Here is a 22,565-nt window from a genome sequence, read left to right on the forward strand (position 1 = left end):
GCTTGTTTTATCATTAATTTGCTGTTAATTATTGTTTTTATCACTGTTAATTAATAGAATTAACAATAGATGAATATGGATTTTGGCCTGGAAACTGAAATTTGGGATTTCCGAATTCCTTGTGGGAGGGGCTGGATGAGAAAATGCTTTAATTTTTAATAACATTTAATTTTTCATCAACATTTAAATTTTAATCAATATTTATTCTTTTAATCAACATTTAATATTTTAATCAACATTTCTTATTTTATTCAATATTTATTCTTTTAACAACATTGATCTTTAATCACACTTATTATTTTAATCCACATTTATTATTTTAATCCACATTTATTATTTATCATTTATTCTTTAATCACCATTCTTATTTTAATCATATTTAATTTTTTTAACCAACATTTATTCTTTCATCAACATTTATTTTTAAATTAACATTAATTTTTAATCAACATTATTCTTTTAATCAACATTTATATTTTAATCAAAATTTCTTATTTTAATCAACATTTCTTATTTTAATCAACACTTATTTTTTTAATCCACATTTATTCTTTTAATCATTTATTCTTTAATCAACATTTATTTTTTTAATCAACATTTATTCTTTAATCAACATTTATTTTAATCAACATTTATTTTTTAAATCCACGTTTATTTTTTTAATCCACATTTATTCTTTTAATCAACATTTATTTTTTTAAATTAACCATTTTTTTTAATCAACATTTCATTACTGGGGGTGTTTGCTGTAACTTTGTCCTCAGCTGCTCTTCCCTAATTCCTCATTTTCTCTGGAAAAAAAAGAATTATTGAAAATTGAAAATTCCTTGTTTTTTCCTGGAATTTTCCTCCCTGAATTTCCATTCCCAAATCCCGCTGGAATATTCCCAGTGCTGCTCTTTGTTCTGCTTTTCCTTTTTTTTCCCAACCTTTTTTGAAAAAATTTTGGTTTAAATTTGCTGTTGGTGCAGGAAATTCTGGGTATTATTTCCCTGCTTTTTACTCAAGAGGAGATTCCTGAATTTTAGGATTTTTTTTTCCTGAAAAAAAAAATGAGTTTAGACTCAAATTCCATTGATTTTCCCAACAGCTGGTGGTGACAGAATTCCCAAAATTCTGTTTTTAGCCTTTGCTACTATGGAGGTTTTTTATTTTTTCATGCAGGTTTGGGATGAAGTGAAATAAGGAAAAAATTCCTGCCTGGAATGGGGAGGAATTCCCTAAATGGGATTTAAAATCCCATTTAAAATGTGAAAATCTTGGAATTTTCATGAAATCCCTCAACAGGGATGATCCAACAATTCCCATTGTTGGGAGAGGAAATAATCCATCCCAAACCTACAGAATTCCCCAAAATTCCATTTTTTTTTTCCTCTTTATACCTTGTACCTAAAATTCCCAGAATTTTGGGTCTTCAGTTTTTCCTCGTGGCTTCCAGCACATTCCATATTCTCATGGAATTTGGATTTTTTTGGAAAATCTTTGGGATTTCCATGTGAAAAATAAAAAATCCCTTGTGTGGCAAAAAAATCTTTAAATCCAAGTTTTGTGTTAAAATCAACTTTCAGCCTAAAAAAAAAAAAAAAAAGGCAATTTCATAATTTCACAGTTTTCACCCACACTTAGGTGGGACTCAATTTCTTTGGCTTTTTCCCAGAAATTTTGGGAATTCCAAACGGTTTGACAGCAGATAAATTTGGGAATAAAGAATTTCTGACCCGTGCTGCACCCTCAGAATCTCAAATAAATCCCAGAGCTGAGAAAAAACAGCTGAAAAATTTGGTTTTTACCTACAAAAATCTTGCCCTCCCCATTTGTTTCCCTGTATCTCCCATTTTCCCCTGATTTCCCATTTTTCCCCTGATTTCCCATTTTTTCCTGCATCTCCCCATTTTCCCCCTGCATTCCCATTTTTCCCAGTTTTTTCCTGCATTTCCCATTTTTCCACCTACATTCCCCAATTTTTCCCCCTACATTCCCCATTTTCCCCCCTCCATCCCCCATTTTCCCCATCCATCCCCCCTTTTTTTCCCCCCCTCCATCCCCCATTTTTCCCCCCTCCATCCCCCATTTTTCCCCCCTCCATCCCCCATTTTTCCCTGCTCTCCTGGATCTCTAATTCCCTTTTCTTGGGCTGGACACTCATTTTTCCCCCCTCCATCCCCCATTTTTCCCCCCTCCATCCCCCATTTTTTCCCCCCTCCATCCCCCATTTTTCCCCCCTCCATCCCCCATTTTTTTCCCTGTACATTCCCCATTTTCCCCCCCTCCATCCCCCATTTTTCCCCCCTCCATCCCCCCATTTTGTCCCCTCCATCCCCCATTTTTTTCCCCCTCCATCCCCCATTTTTTTCCCTGTACATTCCCCATTTTTCCCCCCTCCATCCCCCATTTTTTCCCCCCTCCATCCCCCATTTTTCCCTGCTCTCCTGGATCTCTAATTCCCTTTTCCGGGGCTGGCCACTCATTTTCCATCTGGTTCTCTTCAGCAGGTGGTGCAATCTCAGAGTTGCTATGAAGACTCTCTCCCTCCTCTCCCTGTCTCCTTCCCTCTCTGGCTCCCACTGGAATTCCCAGGCAGGACTGGCACAGACTGAAATTCCTGGATCCAGGGAGGGATTTGGGCAGAATGACTCTGCAGCTCCAACTTTTGGGGACAAATCCCCAAAAGTCCCTGCCACCTTCATCTCCCAAAATCTCTCATCATTCCCGGATGGAAGAACTGCCCAGAGTGTCAATTTGGATTCTTGGTTCTTTTCCCAGCTGGGAATTTGGGATTCCCATCTGCCCTGAGCCCAGCCCAGATTTTCAGGGAATTTTCCAGTGGGATGTGAGATTCCTCTGGAATCTGCTTTGCTTTTCTCTTGGTTTTTCCCACTCTGCCAGTGGCAGAAGGAGCAGCTTTAGATAAAAATCTCATTTTCCAGTTGTTTTTTTTTTCCCAAAACTCTGCTGGGATTTCCCTCCTCTCTTTTCCAGTGGTTTTGTTCCTTTTCTCCCCTGGGAATTTCTCCTCCAGGAATATCCAGCATCCTCCTCACTGGAGATAAATTAAAAACCAATTTTTTTTCTCTGAACTGAAACAAAACTTTTTCTATAAGGGTTGTCTATTTTTTTTTTTCCACTTCTGGGTTCAAAAATGGAAGCTGGCAGCTCATTCCCAACCTTTTATTCCTTCAGGATTTCCTGGGGAATAGGAATGGCACTTTCCCCTGTCCAGCATCCACAGCCTGGCACCTTCTTACTCCCACATCCTGATAAAAGGAAATTTCATTCCTAAATATCTTTTTTTTTTTTTTTTTTTTTCTCCCAGGTGGAATTATTGAGATTATCAGGAGTAATTTAAATTTTCTGGACGTGCAGATTGAAAACTGGGGAGAGAGAGAAAACATTTGGAAATCAGAGGTTTTTGAAATTTTTCCAAACTTGATGTTTCATTCCCAGCTTTGGGGACACTTGGCTTCATTCTGGGAAATTTATGACCATGAGTGTAAAATTCTTTTTTTTTTCTTTTTTCTTTTTGTTTTTTTTTTTTTTTTTTGTGTTTTTTTTTTTGCTTGTGCTGGACCTGACTCCCCAAAATTTAAAATGCACAGGCCAAGGTTCTGCAGGTTGGATTAAAACATTGAAATTCACCCCAAACTCAGCTTCCCCTGTACAGTGTAAATTCCCTGCCTTGGTTTATTCCCATCCTTTATTTCCTGTTTTATTCCCATTCTTATTTTATTTCCTGGGTTTATTCCCATTCTTATTTTATTTCCTGGTTTCTTTCCATCCTTCTTTCCTGCTTTTTTTCCATCCTTATTTTATTTCCTGGTTATTCTCCTCTTTATTTTATTTCTCAGTTTGTTTCCATCCTTCTTTTCTTTCCTATTTTATTCCCATCCTTCTTTTCTTTCCTATTTTATTCCCATCCTTCTTTTCTTTCCTATTTTATTCCCATCCTTATTTTATTTCCCCATTTATTCCCATCCTTATTTTATTTTATTTCCCCATTTATTCCCATCCTTATTTTATTTCCTGCTTTATTCCCATCTTTGTTGTATTTCTCACTTTGTCCCCATCCTTATTTTATTTCCCCATTTATTCCCATCCTTATTTTATTCCCTGGATTTGTACAATATTGGATCAACTCCCACAGTGGTGATGGTTCTGTGTTTGTAAATAAAGAGGTACCTTCCATTTCCTAAAAATCCACGGGTAAATTTTGGCTTTTCCATGGAAAATTGGGGGTTTCTGTGGGGCTGGAATTTGGGAATCCTTGAAACACTCCGTGTTTGGGGGTTTTAGAGTAATTTTTGTTGGTTTTATTGAAGGGAGAGGAGTAAATCTGGAATAAAACCAAACCCTGAGTGCTCTGGGAATGGAATTCTTCAGTTTAAGGAGCAGCTCTGGAGGGGATTTGGGGTTGGAAAATCCTCCTGAAATTTTGGGAATTCTTCAGTTTAAGGAGCAGCTCCAGGGGGATTTGGGGATGGAAAATCCTCCTGAAATTTTGGGAATTCTTCAGTTGAAGGAGCAGCTCCAGGGGGATTTGGGGTTGGAAAATCCTCCTGAAATTTTGGGAATTCTTCAGTTTAAGGAGCAGCTCTGGGGGGGATTTGGGGATGGAAAATCCTCCTGGAGTTTTGGGAATTCTTCAGCTGAAGGAATGTAAGGGAGGGAAGTGGATCTGGATGTTCAGCAAACCCAAATCCCTGTGGGAATCCAGGGAATCAGGAGACTGATTATGGGATGTCTTTTCCATAAAATTGTGGTCAAAATCTATGGGGAATGTGATTCCATGGAACTGTGGGGGTTCCTCTATTAAAAACCTGGATTTTCCAGGGAAGAACATTCCAGCAGTGCATTGTTTTTTTGGGATGCTCGAGCAGCCCATGGATCTCACTGGAATTTCCTCTCTGAGCATTTTCCTGGGATGGCAGAGTGGGAGCAATTCCTGTGGATCCATCAGGGGAAATTTGGGGTTGAATCCCTTGGGAATGAGCTCTCCCAACTCCTGTAGCTCCTTCCAAGGCTGGGAATTTTATCCAGAGCTCTCAGTTCCAGGGATTTGCTCAGCCACCCCTGAGGGTTCTCCTTTGGAATTTTGGGGCTGTTGTGCTCTGGCTGTGACATCAGAGCTGCTCCCATGGGAACAGCTCCAGGGCCTGGTGTGGGCACAGAGTGACCAGAGCCAAACCAGCTCAGACCGCCCTGGATTCCCATGGATCAGCCCAAATAGAGGTTGGAATGTTGGGGTTGGATTTGGGGAGTGCTCCAGGCTCTGGATTGTGTTTGTAGAAGTCAGGGTTGGATGGGGCCCTCCATGAGGAATTGGCATTTTTGGGATTTCCTCACACTCCACAGCTTTATATGGGAGATTCCAGCAGGAATTGCTGCTGGAAATTCAGAGTTTGGTGGGAAAATGGAAGTGGAGCTGCTCCTTTCCCAGTGGGAATCTATCCAAAATAAAATCCAGCTGAAATAACGTGGGAAGTCTTACAGAGAGGGGAGAATTTCACTCTTAAATTGCCAAACACACCCAAAACTGATGGAATTTGGGCAGAGTCAGATTGGATCCAATGGATCAGGACATCCTGCAGTCCTGATTCCCGATGGAATTCCTGGAATTCCCTCCCTGCTGGATCCCAGTAACTCCTTGCTGTGTCTTTTTTTTAGCTGTGCCTCCTGCTCCACACCTGGGGGGATTTTCCCAGGTGGAAGGATTTTCCCAGGTGGGATGTCAGACACATCCTGAAGAATCGGAAGATTGATGGAATGATTCCGGGGGGTTGGGATTGCTGAACCCCGGCACGAACCAAATCCCTGGAGATGGAGCAGAACCACATGGGGATCCTGCTGAGCTCCCTGTGCCTTCTGACAGCGCTTCCCTCGGGATTGGGAATGAAACTTCCCTCGGGATTGGGATTGAAGATTCCCTCGGGATCGGGACTGAGATGGAGATCGGGATTGGAGCCTCCCTTGGAACCAGAGCCTCTCTCAGAACCAGGCTTGGAGCCCCCATCAGGATTGGAGCTTCCCTTGGGATCGGGATCGGAGCCTTCCTCAGGATCGGGATCTGAGCTTCCCTCGGGATCTGAGCTTCCCTTGGGATCTGAACTTCCCTTGGGATCTGAGCTTCCATCAGGATTGGAGCTTCCCTTGGGATCAGGATCAGAGCCTTCCTCAGGATCGGGATCTGAGCTTCCCTTGGGATTGGAATCAGACTCGGAGCCTCCCTCAGGATTGGAGCCTTCCTCAGTATCGGGATCGGAGCCTCCCTCGGGATCTGAGCTTCCCTTGGGATCAGGATCAGACTCAGAGCCTCCATTGGGATCTGAGCTTCCCTTGGGATCGGGATCAGACTCAGAGCCTCCATTGGGATCTGAGCTTCCCTTGGGATCAGGATCAGACTCAGAGCCTCCATCGGGATTGGAGGTTCCCTCAGGATTGGATTCAGAGCCTTCCCCAGGATCCGCACCTCCATCAGGATCGGCGCCTCCCTCGGGATCGGGATCAGAGCCTCCATTGGGATCTGAGCTTGCCTTGGGATCAGGATCAGACTCAGAGCCTCCATTGGGATCTGAGCTTCCCTTGGGATCAGGATCAGACTCAGAGCCTCCATTGGGATTGGAGGTTCCCTCAGGATTGGACTCAGAGCCTCCCTCGGGATCGGGATCGGCGCCTCCCTCGGGATCAGAGTCTCCCCTGGGATTGGGATCAGAGTCTCCCCTGGGGTCGGGGTCCCTCCCGCTGGGGCTCAGGGCGGTGGTGCTGGTGAACTCCACGCCGTGCTCGGTGAGCTGCGGGCTGGGTGTGAAGGAGGAGCAGCTGTGCGGGGTCAAGGCCCCCCTCAGGGGCAGCTGCTCAACTGCTCCCTGCTGCGCTCGCGCTGCCTCAGCCCCTGGCTCTGCGGCCTCCAGCACCTCAGCGCGACCACAGGGAAAGGCCCTTCCAGCTCCTCTGCCTCTCCCCAGAGGCCGCCAGCTTGAGGGACAGGATTTTGGCTACACCTGGAGTTTCTCCCAGGGGTCATCACACACCAACGACCTGCTGTTCCACCCCATCCGCAATCCCAGCCCTTGGCTGAGCCTCTCGCCCGCGCTGGAGTCGCATTCCGGCACCTATCGCTGCGAGTGCAGCTGCTCAGCACCTTCCAGATCGTCAAGAGGGTTTACTTCGGCCTCAGGGTCATCCCCGGTGACCTGGTGGGTCTGGACTTCCAGAAATCCCTGACTTGGGAGCAGCAGCTGGCGGCCAACGGGGAGGAGCCGCCGGGGAACGGCAGCGGCGCCGCGGAGCCGGAGGAGCGGCGGAAATTTTGGGAGAGGCTGTGGATTTACGAGGTGGTGCTGGGGCTGGGCAGCGGGGTGATCATGGGGATCCTCTTCAGCATCACCCTCTGCTGCCTCAGCAGGGTCTGCAGGAAAAGAGCAGGGGAAGAAATGAACGGAGATTGACGCAATTCCCTGGCTGTGGCTCTTTGTTGGGAACCCAGGCTGGGATTTTGGTGATCGTCCCCTTCCCCCTCGAGAGATTCTATGGGTCCAGTGGAATTTAATGGGATATTTAGAATTCATTTTCACGGTTTATAAATGAGTATTTTGGGCCACTTTAGAGCCTGAATTAGTAATTCAGTAATTCAGGATGGGATATTGGGATCATCCACTGTTGGATTTTGGTGATCGTCCCCTTCCGACTCAGGATGTTCCATGGGTCCAGTGGAATTTAATGGGATATTTAGAATTCATTTTCACGGTTTATAAATGAGTATTTTGGGCCACTTTGGAGCCTGAATTAGTAATTCAGGAATTCAGGGTGGGATTTTGGAATCATCCACTGTTGGATTTTGGTGATTCTCCCCTTCCGACTCAGGATGTTCCATGGGTCCAATGGAACTTAATGGGATATTTAGAATTCATTTTCAACAGTCACAGTTTATAAATGAGTATTTTGGGCCGCTTTAGAGCCTGGATTAGTAATTCAGGAATTCAAGAATTCAGGATGGGATATTGGGATCCTCCACTGCTGGATTTTGGTGATCCTCCCTTTCTGACTCAGGAGATTCCATGGATCCCGTAACTATTTAATGGGATATTTATTTTCAACAGACACAACTTAAAACTGGATATTTTTGGCGACTTTGGAGCCTGGATTAGGAATTCAGGAATTCAAGAATTCAGGGTGGGATTTTGGGATCATCCCCTGTTGGATTTTGGTGATTCTCCCCTTCCGACTCAGGACGTTCCATAGGTCCAATGGAATTTAATTTAGATATTTAGAATTCATTTTCACGGTTTATAAATGAGTATTTTGGGCCACTTTGGAGCCTGGATTAGTAATTCAGAAATTAAGGAATTCAGGATGGGATTCTTGGAATTGTCTACTGTTGGATTTTGATGATCCTCCTTTTCCAACTCAGGACATTCCATGGATCCCAAAACTATTTAATGGGATATTTATTTTCAACAGACACAACTTAAAAATTGATATTTTTGGCGACTTTGGAGCCTGGATTAGGAATTCAGGAATTCAGGAATTAAAGAGTTCAGGATGGGATTCTTGGGATCGTTCACTGTTGGATTTTGGTGATCCTTCCCTTCCAATTCAGAGCATTCCATGAATCCCATGGAATTTAATGGGATATTTATAATTTATTTTCAACAGACACAGTTTATAAATTAATATTTTCAGCCACTTTGGGGCCTGGGGGTGTTTGATCCTCCCAGAGCTGAGCTCATCCCTAAAATCCTTACAGGAACAGCTCAGTGGGGTTGGGATCTTTGGTGATTAATAGGAAAAAACAGGAATTCTACAGGGACTGGAATCCGTGGAGGGACTTGTAAAATATTTTTATTTTTTCCTATTTTCTTTCCTATCTGCTGTCTATTCCCTTTTTCCCTATGAGCTGCAGGGACACCCAAATCCAGGGAAAACAACAACACAGCTCTAACATTAAAAACTGAAAATTTTTCCTTTACCAGATCAACACAAAAACACTTTGATATTGAAAAATATAGTCATGGAGGGAAATAATTGTATTTATTTGAATGAAAAGCAAACCAGGCACTTTCCAGAGCTGAATCCCAGAGGGTTTTTTCCACCTCCTGAACATGGAAAAATTGGGAATGACCCATCACAGCAGGCTGGGAGTTAATGGTCCAGAGCTGCCCCATCTGCAGGACCCTCTCTGCTCTTTGTCATGGAAATTTCAGTGTCTTGGGCCCAGCTGGGATTCCCAAATCCAGTGGGATAAAAGCACCAGCACAATCCAGCTCTGCTGGAGAAGTCAGAGCAGGAGCCAAAAATCTCCTTCATCTTGGGATTGTTTTTTTTTTTTAATTTCTGAGGGGAGCCAGGTGTCCAAAACAGCCAGAGGAAATCCGTAATTGGGATTTTTATTTGAAGACCGAGGGCTGGATGGCCACTGGGGTCCAGCTGTCACAAAGGGCCTTTAATGGGATTTCTTTTGGGGTGCTCTTTGATTTTTGAAGGGCTGTTAAGGATTGGGGGATGTTTATCTTAACAGGGAATAGCAGAGTCTGGAGCTCAGTGCAAGCAGAGAAGTGAAAACCCTTGGAAAAGCATCCCCATCCCTCTTTTTTCCCCTCTGTCCCTGCAAAATCATCTTTTCTTAATCACTGCCCCTGAATTCCCACAGCAGAAATTTAGGGAAGAACTGTCTCTGCTCTGGATTGGTGCCTGAACTCCTTTTTCCCAGTTTTTCACCTGGAGGTGAGGATGGCACAGCCCATGGAAACCCCAGAGCTCTGGGAATTCTGTGTGCTCCCCATTCCCAGCTGGAGGAATTGTCCTGCTTTCCAGGAAGGATCAGGAGCTTCCAGGGATTGTGAAGAAATTCCTGGGAGTTCCTCAGGCTTCCCTCAGCTGATTTAACATCAGTGTCACTCATTGAAGAGCACCAAAAAAACCCCATAAATTGATTTTGGGGCTTTCTGGCTCCTCCATGCTCTGCTCCTGCAGCTGTTATCCCATTCTCTGATCCACTGGGATAAAATTCCTGTTCCCACCTTTCCCTCTCACTGCTGATGAGAGTGGCCAGTGGTGGCTGCAGAGTGACCAGCTGGGAAGAACTCCCTCCCTCTCTCCATCCCTCCCTCTCTCCATCCTTCCCTCTCTCCATCCCTCCCTCTCTCCATCCCTCCCTCTCTCCATCCCTCCCTCTCTCCATCCCTCCCTCTCTCCATCCTTCCCTCTCTCCATCCCTCCCTCTCTCCATCCCTCCCTCCAAATCCCACTAATCCCCATTCCCTCCCTCTCTCTGCCTGCCTGGGCTGGATTTTAGGAAGCTCTTGAGAGGTTTTAAGGATGATTCCAATCCCTTTTCCTCCCACTGGTGGCTCTGGCTGGGTTTTAAATGTAGATTTTTGTTGTTTTCTGAGGTTGGAATGCCGGATTTGCAGGTGCAGCTCCTTCCCCAGCCCTGGATCAATGGAATGGCAGAAGGGACTGCCCAAAACAGGGTTTAACAAAGCCTGAGCTGCCCTGTCTGGGTTGGGATTTCCCTGCCACCACCTGGGCTGAAAAGGAGTAATTGGCATTTAAAGGGAAATCTCCACTTCAGAGCCCAGCCAGGAAATTCTGGGATTGGGATTACCCAGGCTAGCACTGCTTTCTTTGGGATTGAGGAATCCCAGCCAGGGAAAAATCCCCAAAACGCCCCTTGGGATGGAACCAGCAGCAACACCAATCAATTCTCATTAACTTTGGTCAACTGCTTTACTGGGAGACAGAGATTCCAACAGGCAGCAGCGATTCCCAGCCAGTCCTGGGGGTGCTGGGCTCAGCATTCCTGTTTTTCCAGCCTCAGCATCCCACAATCCCTGCAATCCAGAGCTGCTTCCTGGCTGGATCTCAGCCTTTCAGTCCCAATCCAAGCCTGGAATTTTGGCTGGATGAATTCTCAGTGCAAGGAGATGAATCCAAGTCCGAGTTTTCCTTGTTGTCCCACCGATGGCTTCCTTGAGTCTCCCATTTCTGGTTTTATTTTGTCATTTTTTAAAAATTCCTGCTTTAAGCCCATCTGAAATTGGATTTATTGACACCTCTGTTTTTAGGCAGAGCTGCTCCAATTTGGGATTCTGGGAAAGGATCTTCTTCTCCCTTTCCCCTTCTCCCCAAACAGAAAGAGGCAAGCAGGGTGACAAATCCACCCCAAAATGGATATTTTTGGGGGATATTGGTGGGATATGGGAAAACACAGAATTTGCACCTCACAGCTGAGACAAGCACCAGGCTGGGGCTGCAAGTGAACACCACAGTTGTAAAAAAAACTTTTCAGGCTGGGGTGAAGCTCAATCCTCCCGTGGATTTGCCTCTTTGGGCTGGTTCCTGCAGGATTTGGCTCTTTTTTTTTGGTGGGAAAAAGGATCAGTCACATCCCAGAAATGCTCTGAGCTGGCTGTGGTGGGATGGGTGTGGAACATGCTGATCCCTGAACTCCTCAGTCCCCGTCCCCCCCACGGAATTCACTGTACAGAGTTTAAAAAAAGTCAAATTTAGCAGTCTGGTTATCTCATACATGGCTTCGATAAGGCAGAAAAACTATGGATACAGTGGGGGGGGCGAGGGGCAGTTGGCTGCAGAATTCCTGGAGAATTCTTCATTTTCCTCGTTTTCCTTAAAAAACATTTAATCAATTAAAGACCCATGTCTTGTACGAAAGCTTTTGTTCCTCCAAACCAAAAAAAAAAGAAAAAATCCATTTTTAATTTCTTCCTCCCTTCCAACCACGCAGTCCAACCCTCTCCAATCCTCTCCCAGGTGGGATTTGTGTTGTTCCCGTGGGATTGTGGCTGGATCCGTGTCTGGGACGTGCTCAGAGCTCCAGGGAGCTGATCAGGGCCACCAGCAGCAGGGAGTTGGTGATGATGACCACGATGTGTGGTGCTGGCCTCGTCCCCGAGTCCTCCACCATCATGCTGGTCCCTGGAAAAACAGGGAACAGGGAAGGGATGGCTGTGGGGTGGTGCAGGGAATTTGAGGGAAGTGAATTTTGTGGGGTTTTTTGGTGGGAATGGATGGCTGTGGGTTGGTGCAGGGAATTTGAGAGAAATGAGATTTTGTGGGGTTTTTGGTGAGAAAACTAAACAGGGAAGGGGATGGCTAGGTGATGGTGCAGGGAATTTGAGGGAAGTGAGATTTTGTGGGGTTTTTGGTGGGAAAACAGGTAAGAGGGAAAGGATGGCTGTGGGTTGGTGCAGGGAATTTGAGAGAAATGAGATTTTGTGGGGTTTTTGGTGGGAAAACAGGTAAGAGGGAAAGGATGGCTGTGGGTTGGTGCAGGGAATTTGAGGGAAGTGAGATTTTGTGGGGTTTTTTTGGTGGGAAAGGATGGCTGTGGGGTGGTGCAGGGAATTTGAGAGAAATGAGATTTTGTTGGGTTTTTTGGTGGGAATGGATGGCTGTGGGATGGTGCAGGGAATTTGAGGAAAATGAGATTTTGTGGGTTTTTTGGTGGGAAAACAGGTAAGAGGGAAAGGATGGCTGTGGGGTGGTGCAGGGAATTTGAGAGAAATGAGATTTTGTGGGGTTTTTGGTGAGAAAACTAAACAGGGAAGGGGATGGCTAGGTGATGGTGCAGGGAATTTGAAGGAAGTGAAATTTTGTGGGGTTTTTTGGTGGGAATGGATGGCTGTGGGTTGGTGCAGGGAATTTGAGGAAAATGAGATTTTGTGGGGTTTTTGGTGAGAAAACTAAACAGGGAAAGGGATGGTTGTGTGGTGGTGCAGACACTGCAAGGAATTTGTGGGAAATGTGGGTTTGTGCAGGTTTTTTTGTGTGTTTGGTGCTGATAAAACTCCTGGCAATGGGAACTGAGAATGGGCCCCTGAATTTAGGGAATTTGCTGGAGCTGTGGCCCCACAGAACTGGGATTTCACTCTTGGTGGAAAATTTAAAGTTTTTAGTTGTTAACTCTTGGCAAGTTGGGTGTTGTGGGGTCTGGAGGCTGCAAATGCTAAAGCTGGGTCAGGTTGGAAGTGGAGTGAGGAGGAGAGGAGAAGGAGAAGGAGAAGGAGAAGGAGAAGGAGAAGGAGAAGGAGAAGGAGAAGGAGAAGGAGAAGGAGAAGGAGAAGGAGAAGGAGAAGGAGAAGGAGAAGGAGAAGGAGGAGAAGAGCCAGGAATTCCTAGGAGTGAACAGCACAAGGGAACCAAAGGCTGATAACAATTCCAGAAAAGACCAATTCCAGAGTCTGAACCTGAACCTGCAGAGGATGTTCCAGTGGGATTTTAAAGACAATTCCTTGGGATTGTGCTGTGGGCAGGATGGGAGGGGAAGGACAGGAGGGGTCCTGGGGATGAGCTCCAGTCTCAGAGCTCCAGGGCCTGTGGAGAGCTTTGGAAAAGGGAATTTGGGCATGGAGAGGGTGTGGTCAGAGAAATGGCTGCGGTCACTGGGATGAGTGTGGTCAGTGGCAGGGGTGTGGTCACTAGGATGGCTGTGGTCAGCAGGATGGGTGTGGTCACTGGGATGGCTGTGGTCAGCGGGATGGGTGTGGTCAGGGAATCACATGGCTGGGTGTGGTCACTGGGATGGGTGTGGTCACTGTAATTCCTGTGGTCACTGTAATTCCTGTGGTCACTGTAATGCCTGTGGTCACTCCAGTGGCTGTGGTCAGTGGCATTGCTGTGGTCAGTGTGGTCAGTGTAGTCAGTGGCATTGCAGTGGTCAGTGTGGTCAGTGGTCAGTGTGCCCATGGTCAGTGTGGTCAGCGGTCAGCGGTCAGCGGTCAGCGGTCAGCGGTCAGTGTGGTCAGTGTGGTCAGTGGTCAGCGGTCAGTGTGGTCAGTGTGGTCAGTGGTCAGTGTGGTCAGTGTGGTCAGTGGTCAGTGTGGTCAGTGGTCAGCGGTCAGCGGTCAGCGGTCAGCGGTCAGTGGTCAGTGGTCAGTGTGGTCAGTGGCATTGCTGTGGTCAGTGGCATTGCTGTGGTCAGTGGTCAGTGTGCCCATGGTCAGTGTGGTCAGTGTGGTCAGTGTGGTCAGCGGTCAGTGGTCAGCAGTCAGTGGTCAGCGGTCAGTGGTCAGTAGTCAGTGGTCAGTGTGGTCAGTGTGGTCAGTGGCATTGATGTGGTCAGCGGTCAGCGGTCAGCGGTCAGCAGTCAGTGGTCAGCGGTCAGCGGTCAGTGGTCAGCGGTCAGTGGTCAGCGGTCAGTGTGGTCAGTGTGGTCAGTGGTCAGTGTGGTCAGTGTGGTCAGTGGTCAGTGTGGTCAGCGGTCAGCCGTCAGCGGTCAGTGGTCAGCGGTCAGCGGTCAGCGGTCAGCGGTCAGTGGTCAGTGTGGTCAGCGGTCAGTGGTCAGTGTGGTCAGTGGTCAGTGTGGTCAGTGTGGTCAGTGGTCAGCGGTCAGCGGTCAGTGGTCAGCAGTCAGCGGTCAGTGTGGTCAGTGTGGTCAGTGTGGTCAGTGTGGTCAGCGGTCAGTGGTCAGTGTGGTCAGTGTGGTCAGTGGTCAGCGGTCAGCGGTCAGTGGTCAGCAGTCAGCGGTCAGTGGTCAGTGTGGTCAGTGTGGTCAGTGGCATTGCTGTGGTCAGCGGTCAGTGGTCAGCAGTCAGCGGTCAGTGTGGTCAGTGTGGTCAGTGTGGTCAGTGTGGTCAGTGGCATTGCTGTGGTCAGTGGTCAGCGGTCAGCGGTCAGTGTGGTCAGTGTGGTCAGTGTGGTCAGCGGTCAGCGGTCAGCGGTCAGCAGTCAGCGGTCAGCGGCGTGGCCGGGCAGCCGGTACCGCTGTTCCGCAGGATGTGAACTTCCGCCGGGGTCCCGTCGCCGCCGGGGCCGGTGACGCGGATCTGCACCAGGGCGTGGGTGAAATCCTCGGGGACGGGGATGTCGATGTGGCTCTTGCTGGCCAGGTACAGGGTGGGGGCCGAGTGGGAATCCTGCCTGTAGAGCATCTGCGGGAGGAGGGAATGCTGAGTTCCCATTCCTGGGATTTCCTTGGATCACCCCAGGAGAAGCCCAGCCCTACCTTGTACCCCGTCACCGCCGACTCGTCTGCCTTGGCCACCACCGGGTCCCACTTGATGCTGACTGTGGAGCCGGAAAAACTCCAGGAGATGTTCCCAGGTGGCCTTTTTGGTGCTGAGGGATGCAAAAGCAGACAGGGCTTGGGCGAATCGGGCAGTGAGGAGAAGGCTGTGCCGCTCCCAGCCTTCAAAGGGCATCACACCGAGAGCACAGTTTGGGAGATTTTGGGGGATCCTGTGTCCAGTGGAGGGGCTGGGGCTCACTCACGGGGTCTGGTGGTGGTGACGTTGGTGGAGGGGCTGGGGGGGGCCGGTCCCTGCCCGGTTGTAGGCTCGCACTGACACGTGGTAGTCGGTGTTGGGGTTCAGGCCGGTGACATGAGCCGATGTCACCAGCCCCGCTGTCCTCACTCTGTCAGCCGCCTCCTCCTTGTCCCCATCCTTCCAGTACCGGATCTGCGTGGAAAAGGACAGCATGGGGTTAGGAAGGCTCTGCAAATCCCCAGTCAGCCCATCCTGAAGGGCTTTGGGGTGTTTGTTTCTGTGTGTTTTGGTTTGTGTGTGCCCAGAAATGAGGCCACCACCCCCTGGGAAAGGCAGGCAGGAAAAATTGCATGATTCCCTTTAATCTCTCCTGAGAGAGCAGTGCCAGCCCCATTAGAACCACGTGGTGGGAATTATCCCCCACCTCTGGAATCAAAATGCTGTTTCCTTTCACCTCACATAACCCAGGGGGAATTTTCCTTGCTGGGCTCTCAGGGCCTCCCATTCCCATTGGAATTTCCTACCTCATATCCCAAAAGCACTCCGGTCACTTCTCCCTGCTCCACGGGCTCCCAGGACACGTCCATCTCCGAGGACAGGACAGACTTGGCAGTGACCCTGTAAGGAGCTGCTTTGGGTTCTGAAAAACAGGGATAAAATCCCTTTTACTGACTTTGGGCCCCGCTGGAACAAAAGGTTTTTTCTGGGCAGACAGCTGGTGTTGGGTTACAGAGCGAGGGGAAGGGATTTGGGGGCTTAGGAGGACAAGCTGTGAGCTCTGGGGTCTGTGTCTGTCCCCAGGCTCTGGGGCAGGCGGGGCTGAGCTCAGGGAATTGTCACTTTTGGAGGAGCTGGAGTCACTGTTCTGAGAGCCAAAGGAATGTCTGAGCTCCTGGATCTGCAAGGATGTGGCTGAGGAAAGGCTGGGCTGGACAAAATGGGGAATTCTGAGTCTGTGCAGTCATGGAATGGTTTGGGTGGAAGGGGCATTAAAGCTCCTCCAGTGCCACCCCTGCCATGGCAGGGACACCTCCCACTGTCCCAGGCTGCTCCAAGCCCTGTCCAACCTGGCTGGGACACTCCCAGGGATGGAGCAGCCACAGCTTCTCTGGCAATTCCATCCCAGCCCCTCCCCACCCTCCCAGGGAGCAATTCCATCCCAAATTCCCATCCATCCCTGCTCTCTGGCAGTGGAAGCCATTCCCTGTGTCCTGTCCCTCCATCCCTTGTCCCCAGTCCCTCTCCAGCTCTCCTGGATCCCTTTCAGTCACTGGGAGAAGCTCTGAGCTCTCTCTGGAGCCCTCTCCTCTCCAGGCTGGACATTCCCACTCTCCCACTGCTCTTTACCTTCCTCTGCTGAGTACACGATGGCCGTGAGGCTCTCGGGGCCCTCCCCTTTCCTGTTGTAGGCTTTGATCTTCACCTCGAAGGGCGTGTAGGGCGCGATGCTCTCGTTGCGGTACACGAAGTGCAGCGACTCCGCGTGCGGCACCCGCGCCCTCAGCCACTCCTGGCTGCCCTTCCTCCGGAAGGACACCATGTACCCAAAGCCATCCCCGTTCTGGTAATCCCTCAGAGTGGGCTGGGAAGGGACAGGGAGCCTTGGTCAGTCCAAATAACCATTGATAGTCCAGACTGGGATGATGGCGCTGATTTCCCGAAGGAAATGTGTGCTTGGTCTGCCCAAACCAGCCCTTGGCTCATCCAAACTGGGATGGCAGCATTGATTTCCTGAAGGAAATGTGCACTTGGTCTGTCCAAACCAGTCCTTGGCTCATCCAAACTGGGATGGCAGCACTGATTTCCCGAAGGAAATGTGCACTTGGTCCACTCAAACCAGCCCTTGGCTCATCCAAATTGGGACGATGGTGCTGATTTCCCAAAGGAAATGTGCACTTGGTCTATCCAAATCAGCCCACGGTTCAACCCTGTGTCCACATTGGGATGGCAGCACTGATTAGCTGAAGGAAATGTGCACTTGGTCCACCCAAATCAGCCCTTGGCTCATCCAAACTGGAATGATGATGCTGATTTCCCAAAGGAAATGTGTGTTTGGCTCATCCAAATAAGCTTTGGCTCATCCAAACTGGGATGATGGTGCTGGTTTCCTGAACGAAATGTGCGCTTGGTCTGCCCAAACCAGCTCTTGGCTCATCCAGACTGGGATGGCAGCACTGATTTCCCACCCCAAAAATGCCACATGGTCTCACCTTGGTGCTTTCCCTGTTCCCAACTCACCGTCCAGGTGATGATGAGCTCGTTGGGAGCCCCTCCGCCGCCGCCGAGCCCGGACGGTGCCACCGTGGGTGCTGTGAGGTCACCAGAGAAAAGCAGAGTTTGGGTTAAGGAGGTGGGAGCAATGGGGGGAGCACAAACATGATGTGACACTGGTGACACTGGATGGGACAGCTCCCAGGAGAGGCCTGGGCTCTGTTTTCAGCCATGAAAATCCTGTCTGGAATTCCAGCTTGTGCCTGCCCAGGTTATTTAGGGGCATGGGACAAGGATTTGGTGTCTGAGGGGACAAGGATGGAGGTCAAAAGCAGGGATGTGGAGGGGAGCTTTATCAGGAAGAAGCTGGTTTGTGTTTGGTGGGTTGGGTGCAGTTCTCCTGCTGCTCTCCTGTCTCTTCTGTCCAACAGCTGGACAAGGAATGAACATTCCCAGCTGGATGCGGTGCTGGGGGCTGCAGCTCTAACCCTGCTCATCTTTGACACAGAAATGGGCAAAAAGGTGGAAAATCCTGTGGTGGCCTCAGCTCCAGGAGCTCTCCAGGAGATGATTCATCCCTTGGGACCATCCCAGGGACAGGGACCTGGGGCTGTCTCCACACCCACCTGCTTCCTTGGTCCGGATTTTGCTGGAGGGCAGACTGGGCTCCCCAATGCCCAGGATGTTGCTGGCCAGGACCCGGAACTCGTAATCCATCCACGGGATGAGGTTCACCACCTGCGCCGTCTCCGCGTTGCCCTCGATGTTTACGGGATCTGTAAAATCCAATAACACCAGAGGGGAAGGAATAGAGCGAGGGGCAGCGTGGAGTCAGGACTGGCCGGTGGCCTCAGTGTGTCACCGGTGCCACCGTGGGGACACTCACTGGTGCGCATCTGCTTCCATTGGCTGGACAGGAGGGTCCGGGCCTCGACGAGGTACCTGGCGATGGGGCTGTGGTTGTCAAAGCCGCGGCTCCAGCTCAGCTGGACGCTGGTGTCACCGATGTCCCTCACCACCACCCCCCCGGGCGGGCCTGGAGGTCCTGGGGGGATGGGAAATGTGTCACTGATATGGAAGGTCTGGAGGATTATCACTCTATTGTGATTGTGTTTATCACTCTATTGTGCAAATCCTAAATTCTTTTCTGGAGGCTGAGAAGCCTCATCACCAGCTTTAGCCTCTGGAAAAACTCCTAAGCCTGGATGGAAAAGACTCCAAGGTGATCAAACCCAAGTTTTGGGTGAAAATTAAGCCCACTAGGCCATATAATGGAATTATTGTGTGGTTCCAAGGGAAGAGCAGCTGTTGGCACGGCCCATGTGAGTGCTCTGGGTTTGTCAGGAGCAGGGAATGCTCCCCCAGGGAATTACCTCGGACGGTGAGCGTGGCTGACTCGGACGCGCTGTCCACCACGGTCTGGGCCGTGCAGGTGTAACGCCCCGAGTGCCGCAGCTGCGCCTTGGAGATGCTGAGGTCCCCGATGGCCTCCTTCTGCAGGGCAGCGTGAGAACACGGTGGGGACAGCATCAGAAGTGTCCAATCACAGTGCAGAGTTCAGTGGGGTTTGGGTTTGGGTGGTTGGGTTGTGGTGGAGATAGGGAAGAGGGAGATGGGGAGAGATTCCATCCATGGAGCTGGATGGATCTGAGATGGATCCAGTGCTGGCAAGGTTGAGCCTGTGCTGGGTCTGTTTGACCTGAGATGGTGATCAATGAGTGATCAATGAGTGATCATTGAGTATCAATGAGTGATCAATGAGCAATCAATGAGTGATCAATGAGTGATCATTGAGTGATCAATGAGTGATCAATGAGCAATCAATGAGTGATCAATGAGTGATCATTGAGTGATCAATGAGTGATCAAGTGATCATCGAGTGATCATTAATGATCAATAGGTGATCATTGAGTGAACATTGAATGATCATTGAGTGATCATTTAGTAATCAGTGAATGATTATTGATTAATCATTGATCAATCATTGAGTGATCACTGACTGATCTCTGCCTGCCTTCATCCACAGGCCTTTTCCTTTCTGCTTCAGTTTAGGAGGGGAGAGATCATGGAATCATGGAATGCTTTGAACTGGGAAGGATCTTAAAGCCCATCCCATTCCACCCAGCCATGGCAGGGACCTTCCACTATCCCAGGGCGTCCAATCCCTGTCCAACCTGGCCTTGGACACTTCCAGGGGTGTGGAATTCACAACCGCTCTGGGCAAAGCAACAGAGCAGCTTTGATGGGTGCAAACACGTGAAGAAGGAGCGTGGAATTAATTTCCCATCCTTTTGGGTGGTCTGGAATTCCCTTGGCACTCACCGCACTGGCTCGCCGGTAGTGCCCCTCGGACCTGTCGAAGTCGATGGGGAAATCATCCAGGGACCAGGTGAAGGTGAGGTCCATGGTGGGGTCGTGGGACGCGTGGCACTGTAGCGTGATGTTCTCGCCCACGTTGATGTCGGCGCTCGATGGTGCCAGCGTGATCTTGGTGGCATCTGCAGGGAACGGGGGGAAGGGCTCTTAGCCAAAATATCCCCGTGCTGGTATCCAAAACATCCCTCCAGCTCCTCACCCCGCCCCTACAGCTGGAGCTTCAGGAGGAAGAGGAGGGACTCTACAGGAGGAAGAGGAGGGACCCTACAGGAGGAAGAGGAGGGACCCTACAGGAGGAAGAGGAGGAACTCTACAGGAGGAAGAGGAGGGACCCTACAGGAGGAAGAGGAGGAACTCTACAGGAGGAAAAGGAGGGACCCTACAGGAGGAAGAGGAGGGACTCTACAGGAGGAAGAGGAGGGATTGAGAAATGGAAACACTTCTCTCAAGGGCTGTTTGTTGGTGGCTCAGGCAACTTTGCTGCCTCACCTGAAATCACTTTGATTCCCTGATTATTCTGTTTTTTTTGGAGTATAAGCAGAGGAGAAAGATCACATTGTTTGTTTTTAGCCGTTTCTTGCATGATTGACCCCAAATGAAGGTCCTTACCTCGGACGGAGAGGATTCCAGTGCTGTTGGCTTTGCCCATGAAGTTCTCAGCAAAGCAGGTGTATTTTCCCTCATCGGACTTGCTGATGTTCTGCAGGATCAAGGTCCCATCTGCCGTAATCGTCACCCTGCAAAGGAAGAGGAGCCACACAAAGGAAGGATAAAAGATCTGCTTATGCTTGGCATTTGGGAATTCCCACTGATCTTAGAGAAACTGGGGACAAAAATCAGGCAGAAAAATATCATGTAGGAGTTTGCTAAGGAAGAAATCAGAGGACTAACAAAATTCAGAGATGCAGCAGCAGATTTGGATCATCGAGTCCAGTCTTCTGGTAAAAAAAAATAAAAATTTAGCTACATTTTGTAGGTGGAAGCTGACTCTGTGCTGCTACCTGCTGCTGTTGACCAGGAGTTCTGTCCCTTTGGTCCAGAGCACGGTGGCTTTTGGTGCTGCTCGTGGTTGGCACGGGATGATGACCTTCCCACTCCGAGCCGCCGGGATCAGCCGCTTCACCGGGTTTAGTCTAAAATCTGGAGCTAAAGCTACAGGGATAAAAAAAGAGGATTAAGGCCCGATTAGAAACGCTGTCCTGGGGGGAATTTCAGCGCCGTGCCAGTGGGGATTGATTTGTTGTTGGATGGCTTGATAAGAGAAGCGAGGCAGAGTCTGGAGAGCGGGATAAGGGAGGAATTCCTCGGCTGCCGGGTGGATCCTGATGCCTGCCAGGCAGGAATTCTGTGGCACACGAGTGGGACAGAGCGATGGGAATGACCCTAACAAGTGCAAGGTCTTTGAGAGACACAACAGCAGCTGCTTTGGGACATGTCGAGGATAATCTCTTCAATACCCTGAACAATGCAGACATCCAGCTTGCCTGAAACTCCTCCTGGAATTGCAGATGGAATCAGGATTTACCTGTTGGCCTCAATGTGTTAATGTTGAGCAGTTGGTGCTCAGGGCCTTTAATTTATCTCTGGCATTTCCTTGAGGAGATAAACTTTTAGACTAACATGGAACAAGTTTGGCAGCAGTTCAGCTCCAGTCACCACCCATCAAAGCAGATAGAATGGAGGTTGAACTCTTTTTTTTTAACCTCTTTCCTCCAAAAAAAAGGAGTTGGTAGTGGAGGAGAAGTTTAGTGCTGCTGGGTGTCCTACCCACTTCCTGTGGCTGAACAGATGTTTTTGTTCTCTTTCACACAGAATTTACACAGCATTTAAAATTTAAAGGCTTGCACAGTGTCTTGTTGAACCAGCAGCCATTTCAGTGGTGAGTGAAGCAGTTTTTGCCTGCTCTTATCTCACTGCGACACTGTGTCAGGATCACATCAGGATATTAGGAAGAGATTTTTTTTTCAGTGTCCCATTGGAACCCAGAGCTCTGGGAAAGGAGGAATTACCTTGCACTGTTAATTCAGCACTTGCATAAACTGTGCCATGCTTGTTCTCAGCCACACACTGATACATGCCAGAGTCCTCCAGGACTAGCTTGGAAAATCTCAGCTCTCCACCGCTCACTTCGATGCGGTTCTGTGCAAACAAGAGGATGAACCCGTTAGATGGGAAAAACAAAAAAAAAAAGAAAAAATGGAACTCAGTCCTCAGCTGGGTCAGGGTTGAGTTTTGTCACAGACTCCTCGAGGCCAGCCTGGTTTTCCATGGGGGGAGAACACAGGAATTGTTTTTATGTCTGGTCACTCCCCCAGCTCGCCATGCTCTGTTGGCCGAGCCACCTGAGCAGCAGCGAGCAGGTGACACCAGGACAGGCACGAGGGGCTGTTTGTCCTCCCTGCTGCGAGTCCCTGCAGCTGCACGAAGCGATGGCTGGGATGGCAGCGCCAGGAGAGGGGCTCCGGCCATGGTGCCGCGGCTTGGCAGCCCAACAGGGACACATGGAGGAGGGATGCGGGGTGAGAACCGGGGATGCAGGAGCGAGGCAGGATGAGGGGCTGGGGCTGGAGGAGCAGGTCAGAGCTGGCTGGGGGGTACCTGGGATGTCAGGGGCTGCCCATCCCGCAGCCACCGCACCGTGGGCCGCGGTTTGCCCGAGGCCACGCAGCTCCAGCGCAGGTCGGACCCGATGTCGGCCTCCGTGTCCGAGATGACGTCCAGCCAGTCGGGCTGGGCTGCAGGGGACAAGAGAGAGGG

The 22,565-nt window shown here is 49.3% G+C and overlaps 2 protein-coding genes and 1 long non-coding RNA gene across 3 annotated transcripts in view; 2 read left to right on the plus strand and 1 right to left on the minus strand.

The window, feature by feature from the left end:
- Window positions 1–5,056: 5,056 nt before the first annotated feature.
- Window positions 5,057–5,800, plus strand: LOC306812644. Its single transcript, XR_013776890.1, has 2 exons — window positions 5,057–5,226; window positions 5,662–5,800. It is a non-coding gene; the product is annotated as an uncharacterized lncRNA (long non-coding RNA).
- Window positions 5,801–5,814: 14 nt separating this feature from the next.
- Window positions 5,815–7,447, plus strand: TMEM81 (transmembrane protein 81; the record flags this gene model as incomplete). The annotated part of the gene is given in 3 exon segments (XM_079327024.1): window positions 5,815–5,852; window positions 6,747–7,113; window positions 7,119–7,447. Coding segments are annotated over 3 exon segments (729 nt in total). The 3' UTR covers window positions 7,443–7,447.
- Window positions 7,448–11,713: 4,266 nt separating this feature from the next.
- Window positions 11,714–22,565, minus strand: part of CNTN2 (contactin 2) — a 29,159-nt gene continuing 18,307 nt past the window's right edge. Inside the window, 16 exon segments of the mRNA XM_079327078.1 lie at window positions 11,714–11,931; window positions 14,717–14,885; window positions 14,960–15,072; window positions 15,226–15,265; window positions 15,267–15,413; window positions 15,746–15,861; window positions 16,569–16,803; window positions 17,460–17,530; window positions 18,059–18,208; window positions 18,319–18,477; window positions 18,806–18,926; window positions 19,755–19,930; window positions 20,418–20,545; window positions 20,810–20,960; window positions 21,818–21,947; window positions 22,407–22,543. Of these exon segments, the coding sequence (XP_079183204.1) occupies window positions 11,822–11,931; window positions 14,717–14,885; window positions 14,960–15,072; window positions 15,226–15,265; window positions 15,267–15,413; window positions 15,746–15,861; window positions 16,569–16,803; window positions 17,460–17,530; window positions 18,059–18,208; window positions 18,319–18,477; window positions 18,806–18,926; window positions 19,755–19,930; window positions 20,418–20,545; window positions 20,810–20,960; window positions 21,818–21,947; window positions 22,407–22,543 (2,153 nt within the window). The 3' untranslated portion in view covers window positions 11,714–11,821.

This window comes from Erithacus rubecula, assembly GCF_903797595.1.
Source record: "Erithacus rubecula genome assembly, chromosome: 26".
In the NCBI taxonomy this organism is placed as follows: Eukaryota; Metazoa; Chordata; class Aves; order Passeriformes; family Muscicapidae; genus Erithacus; species Erithacus rubecula.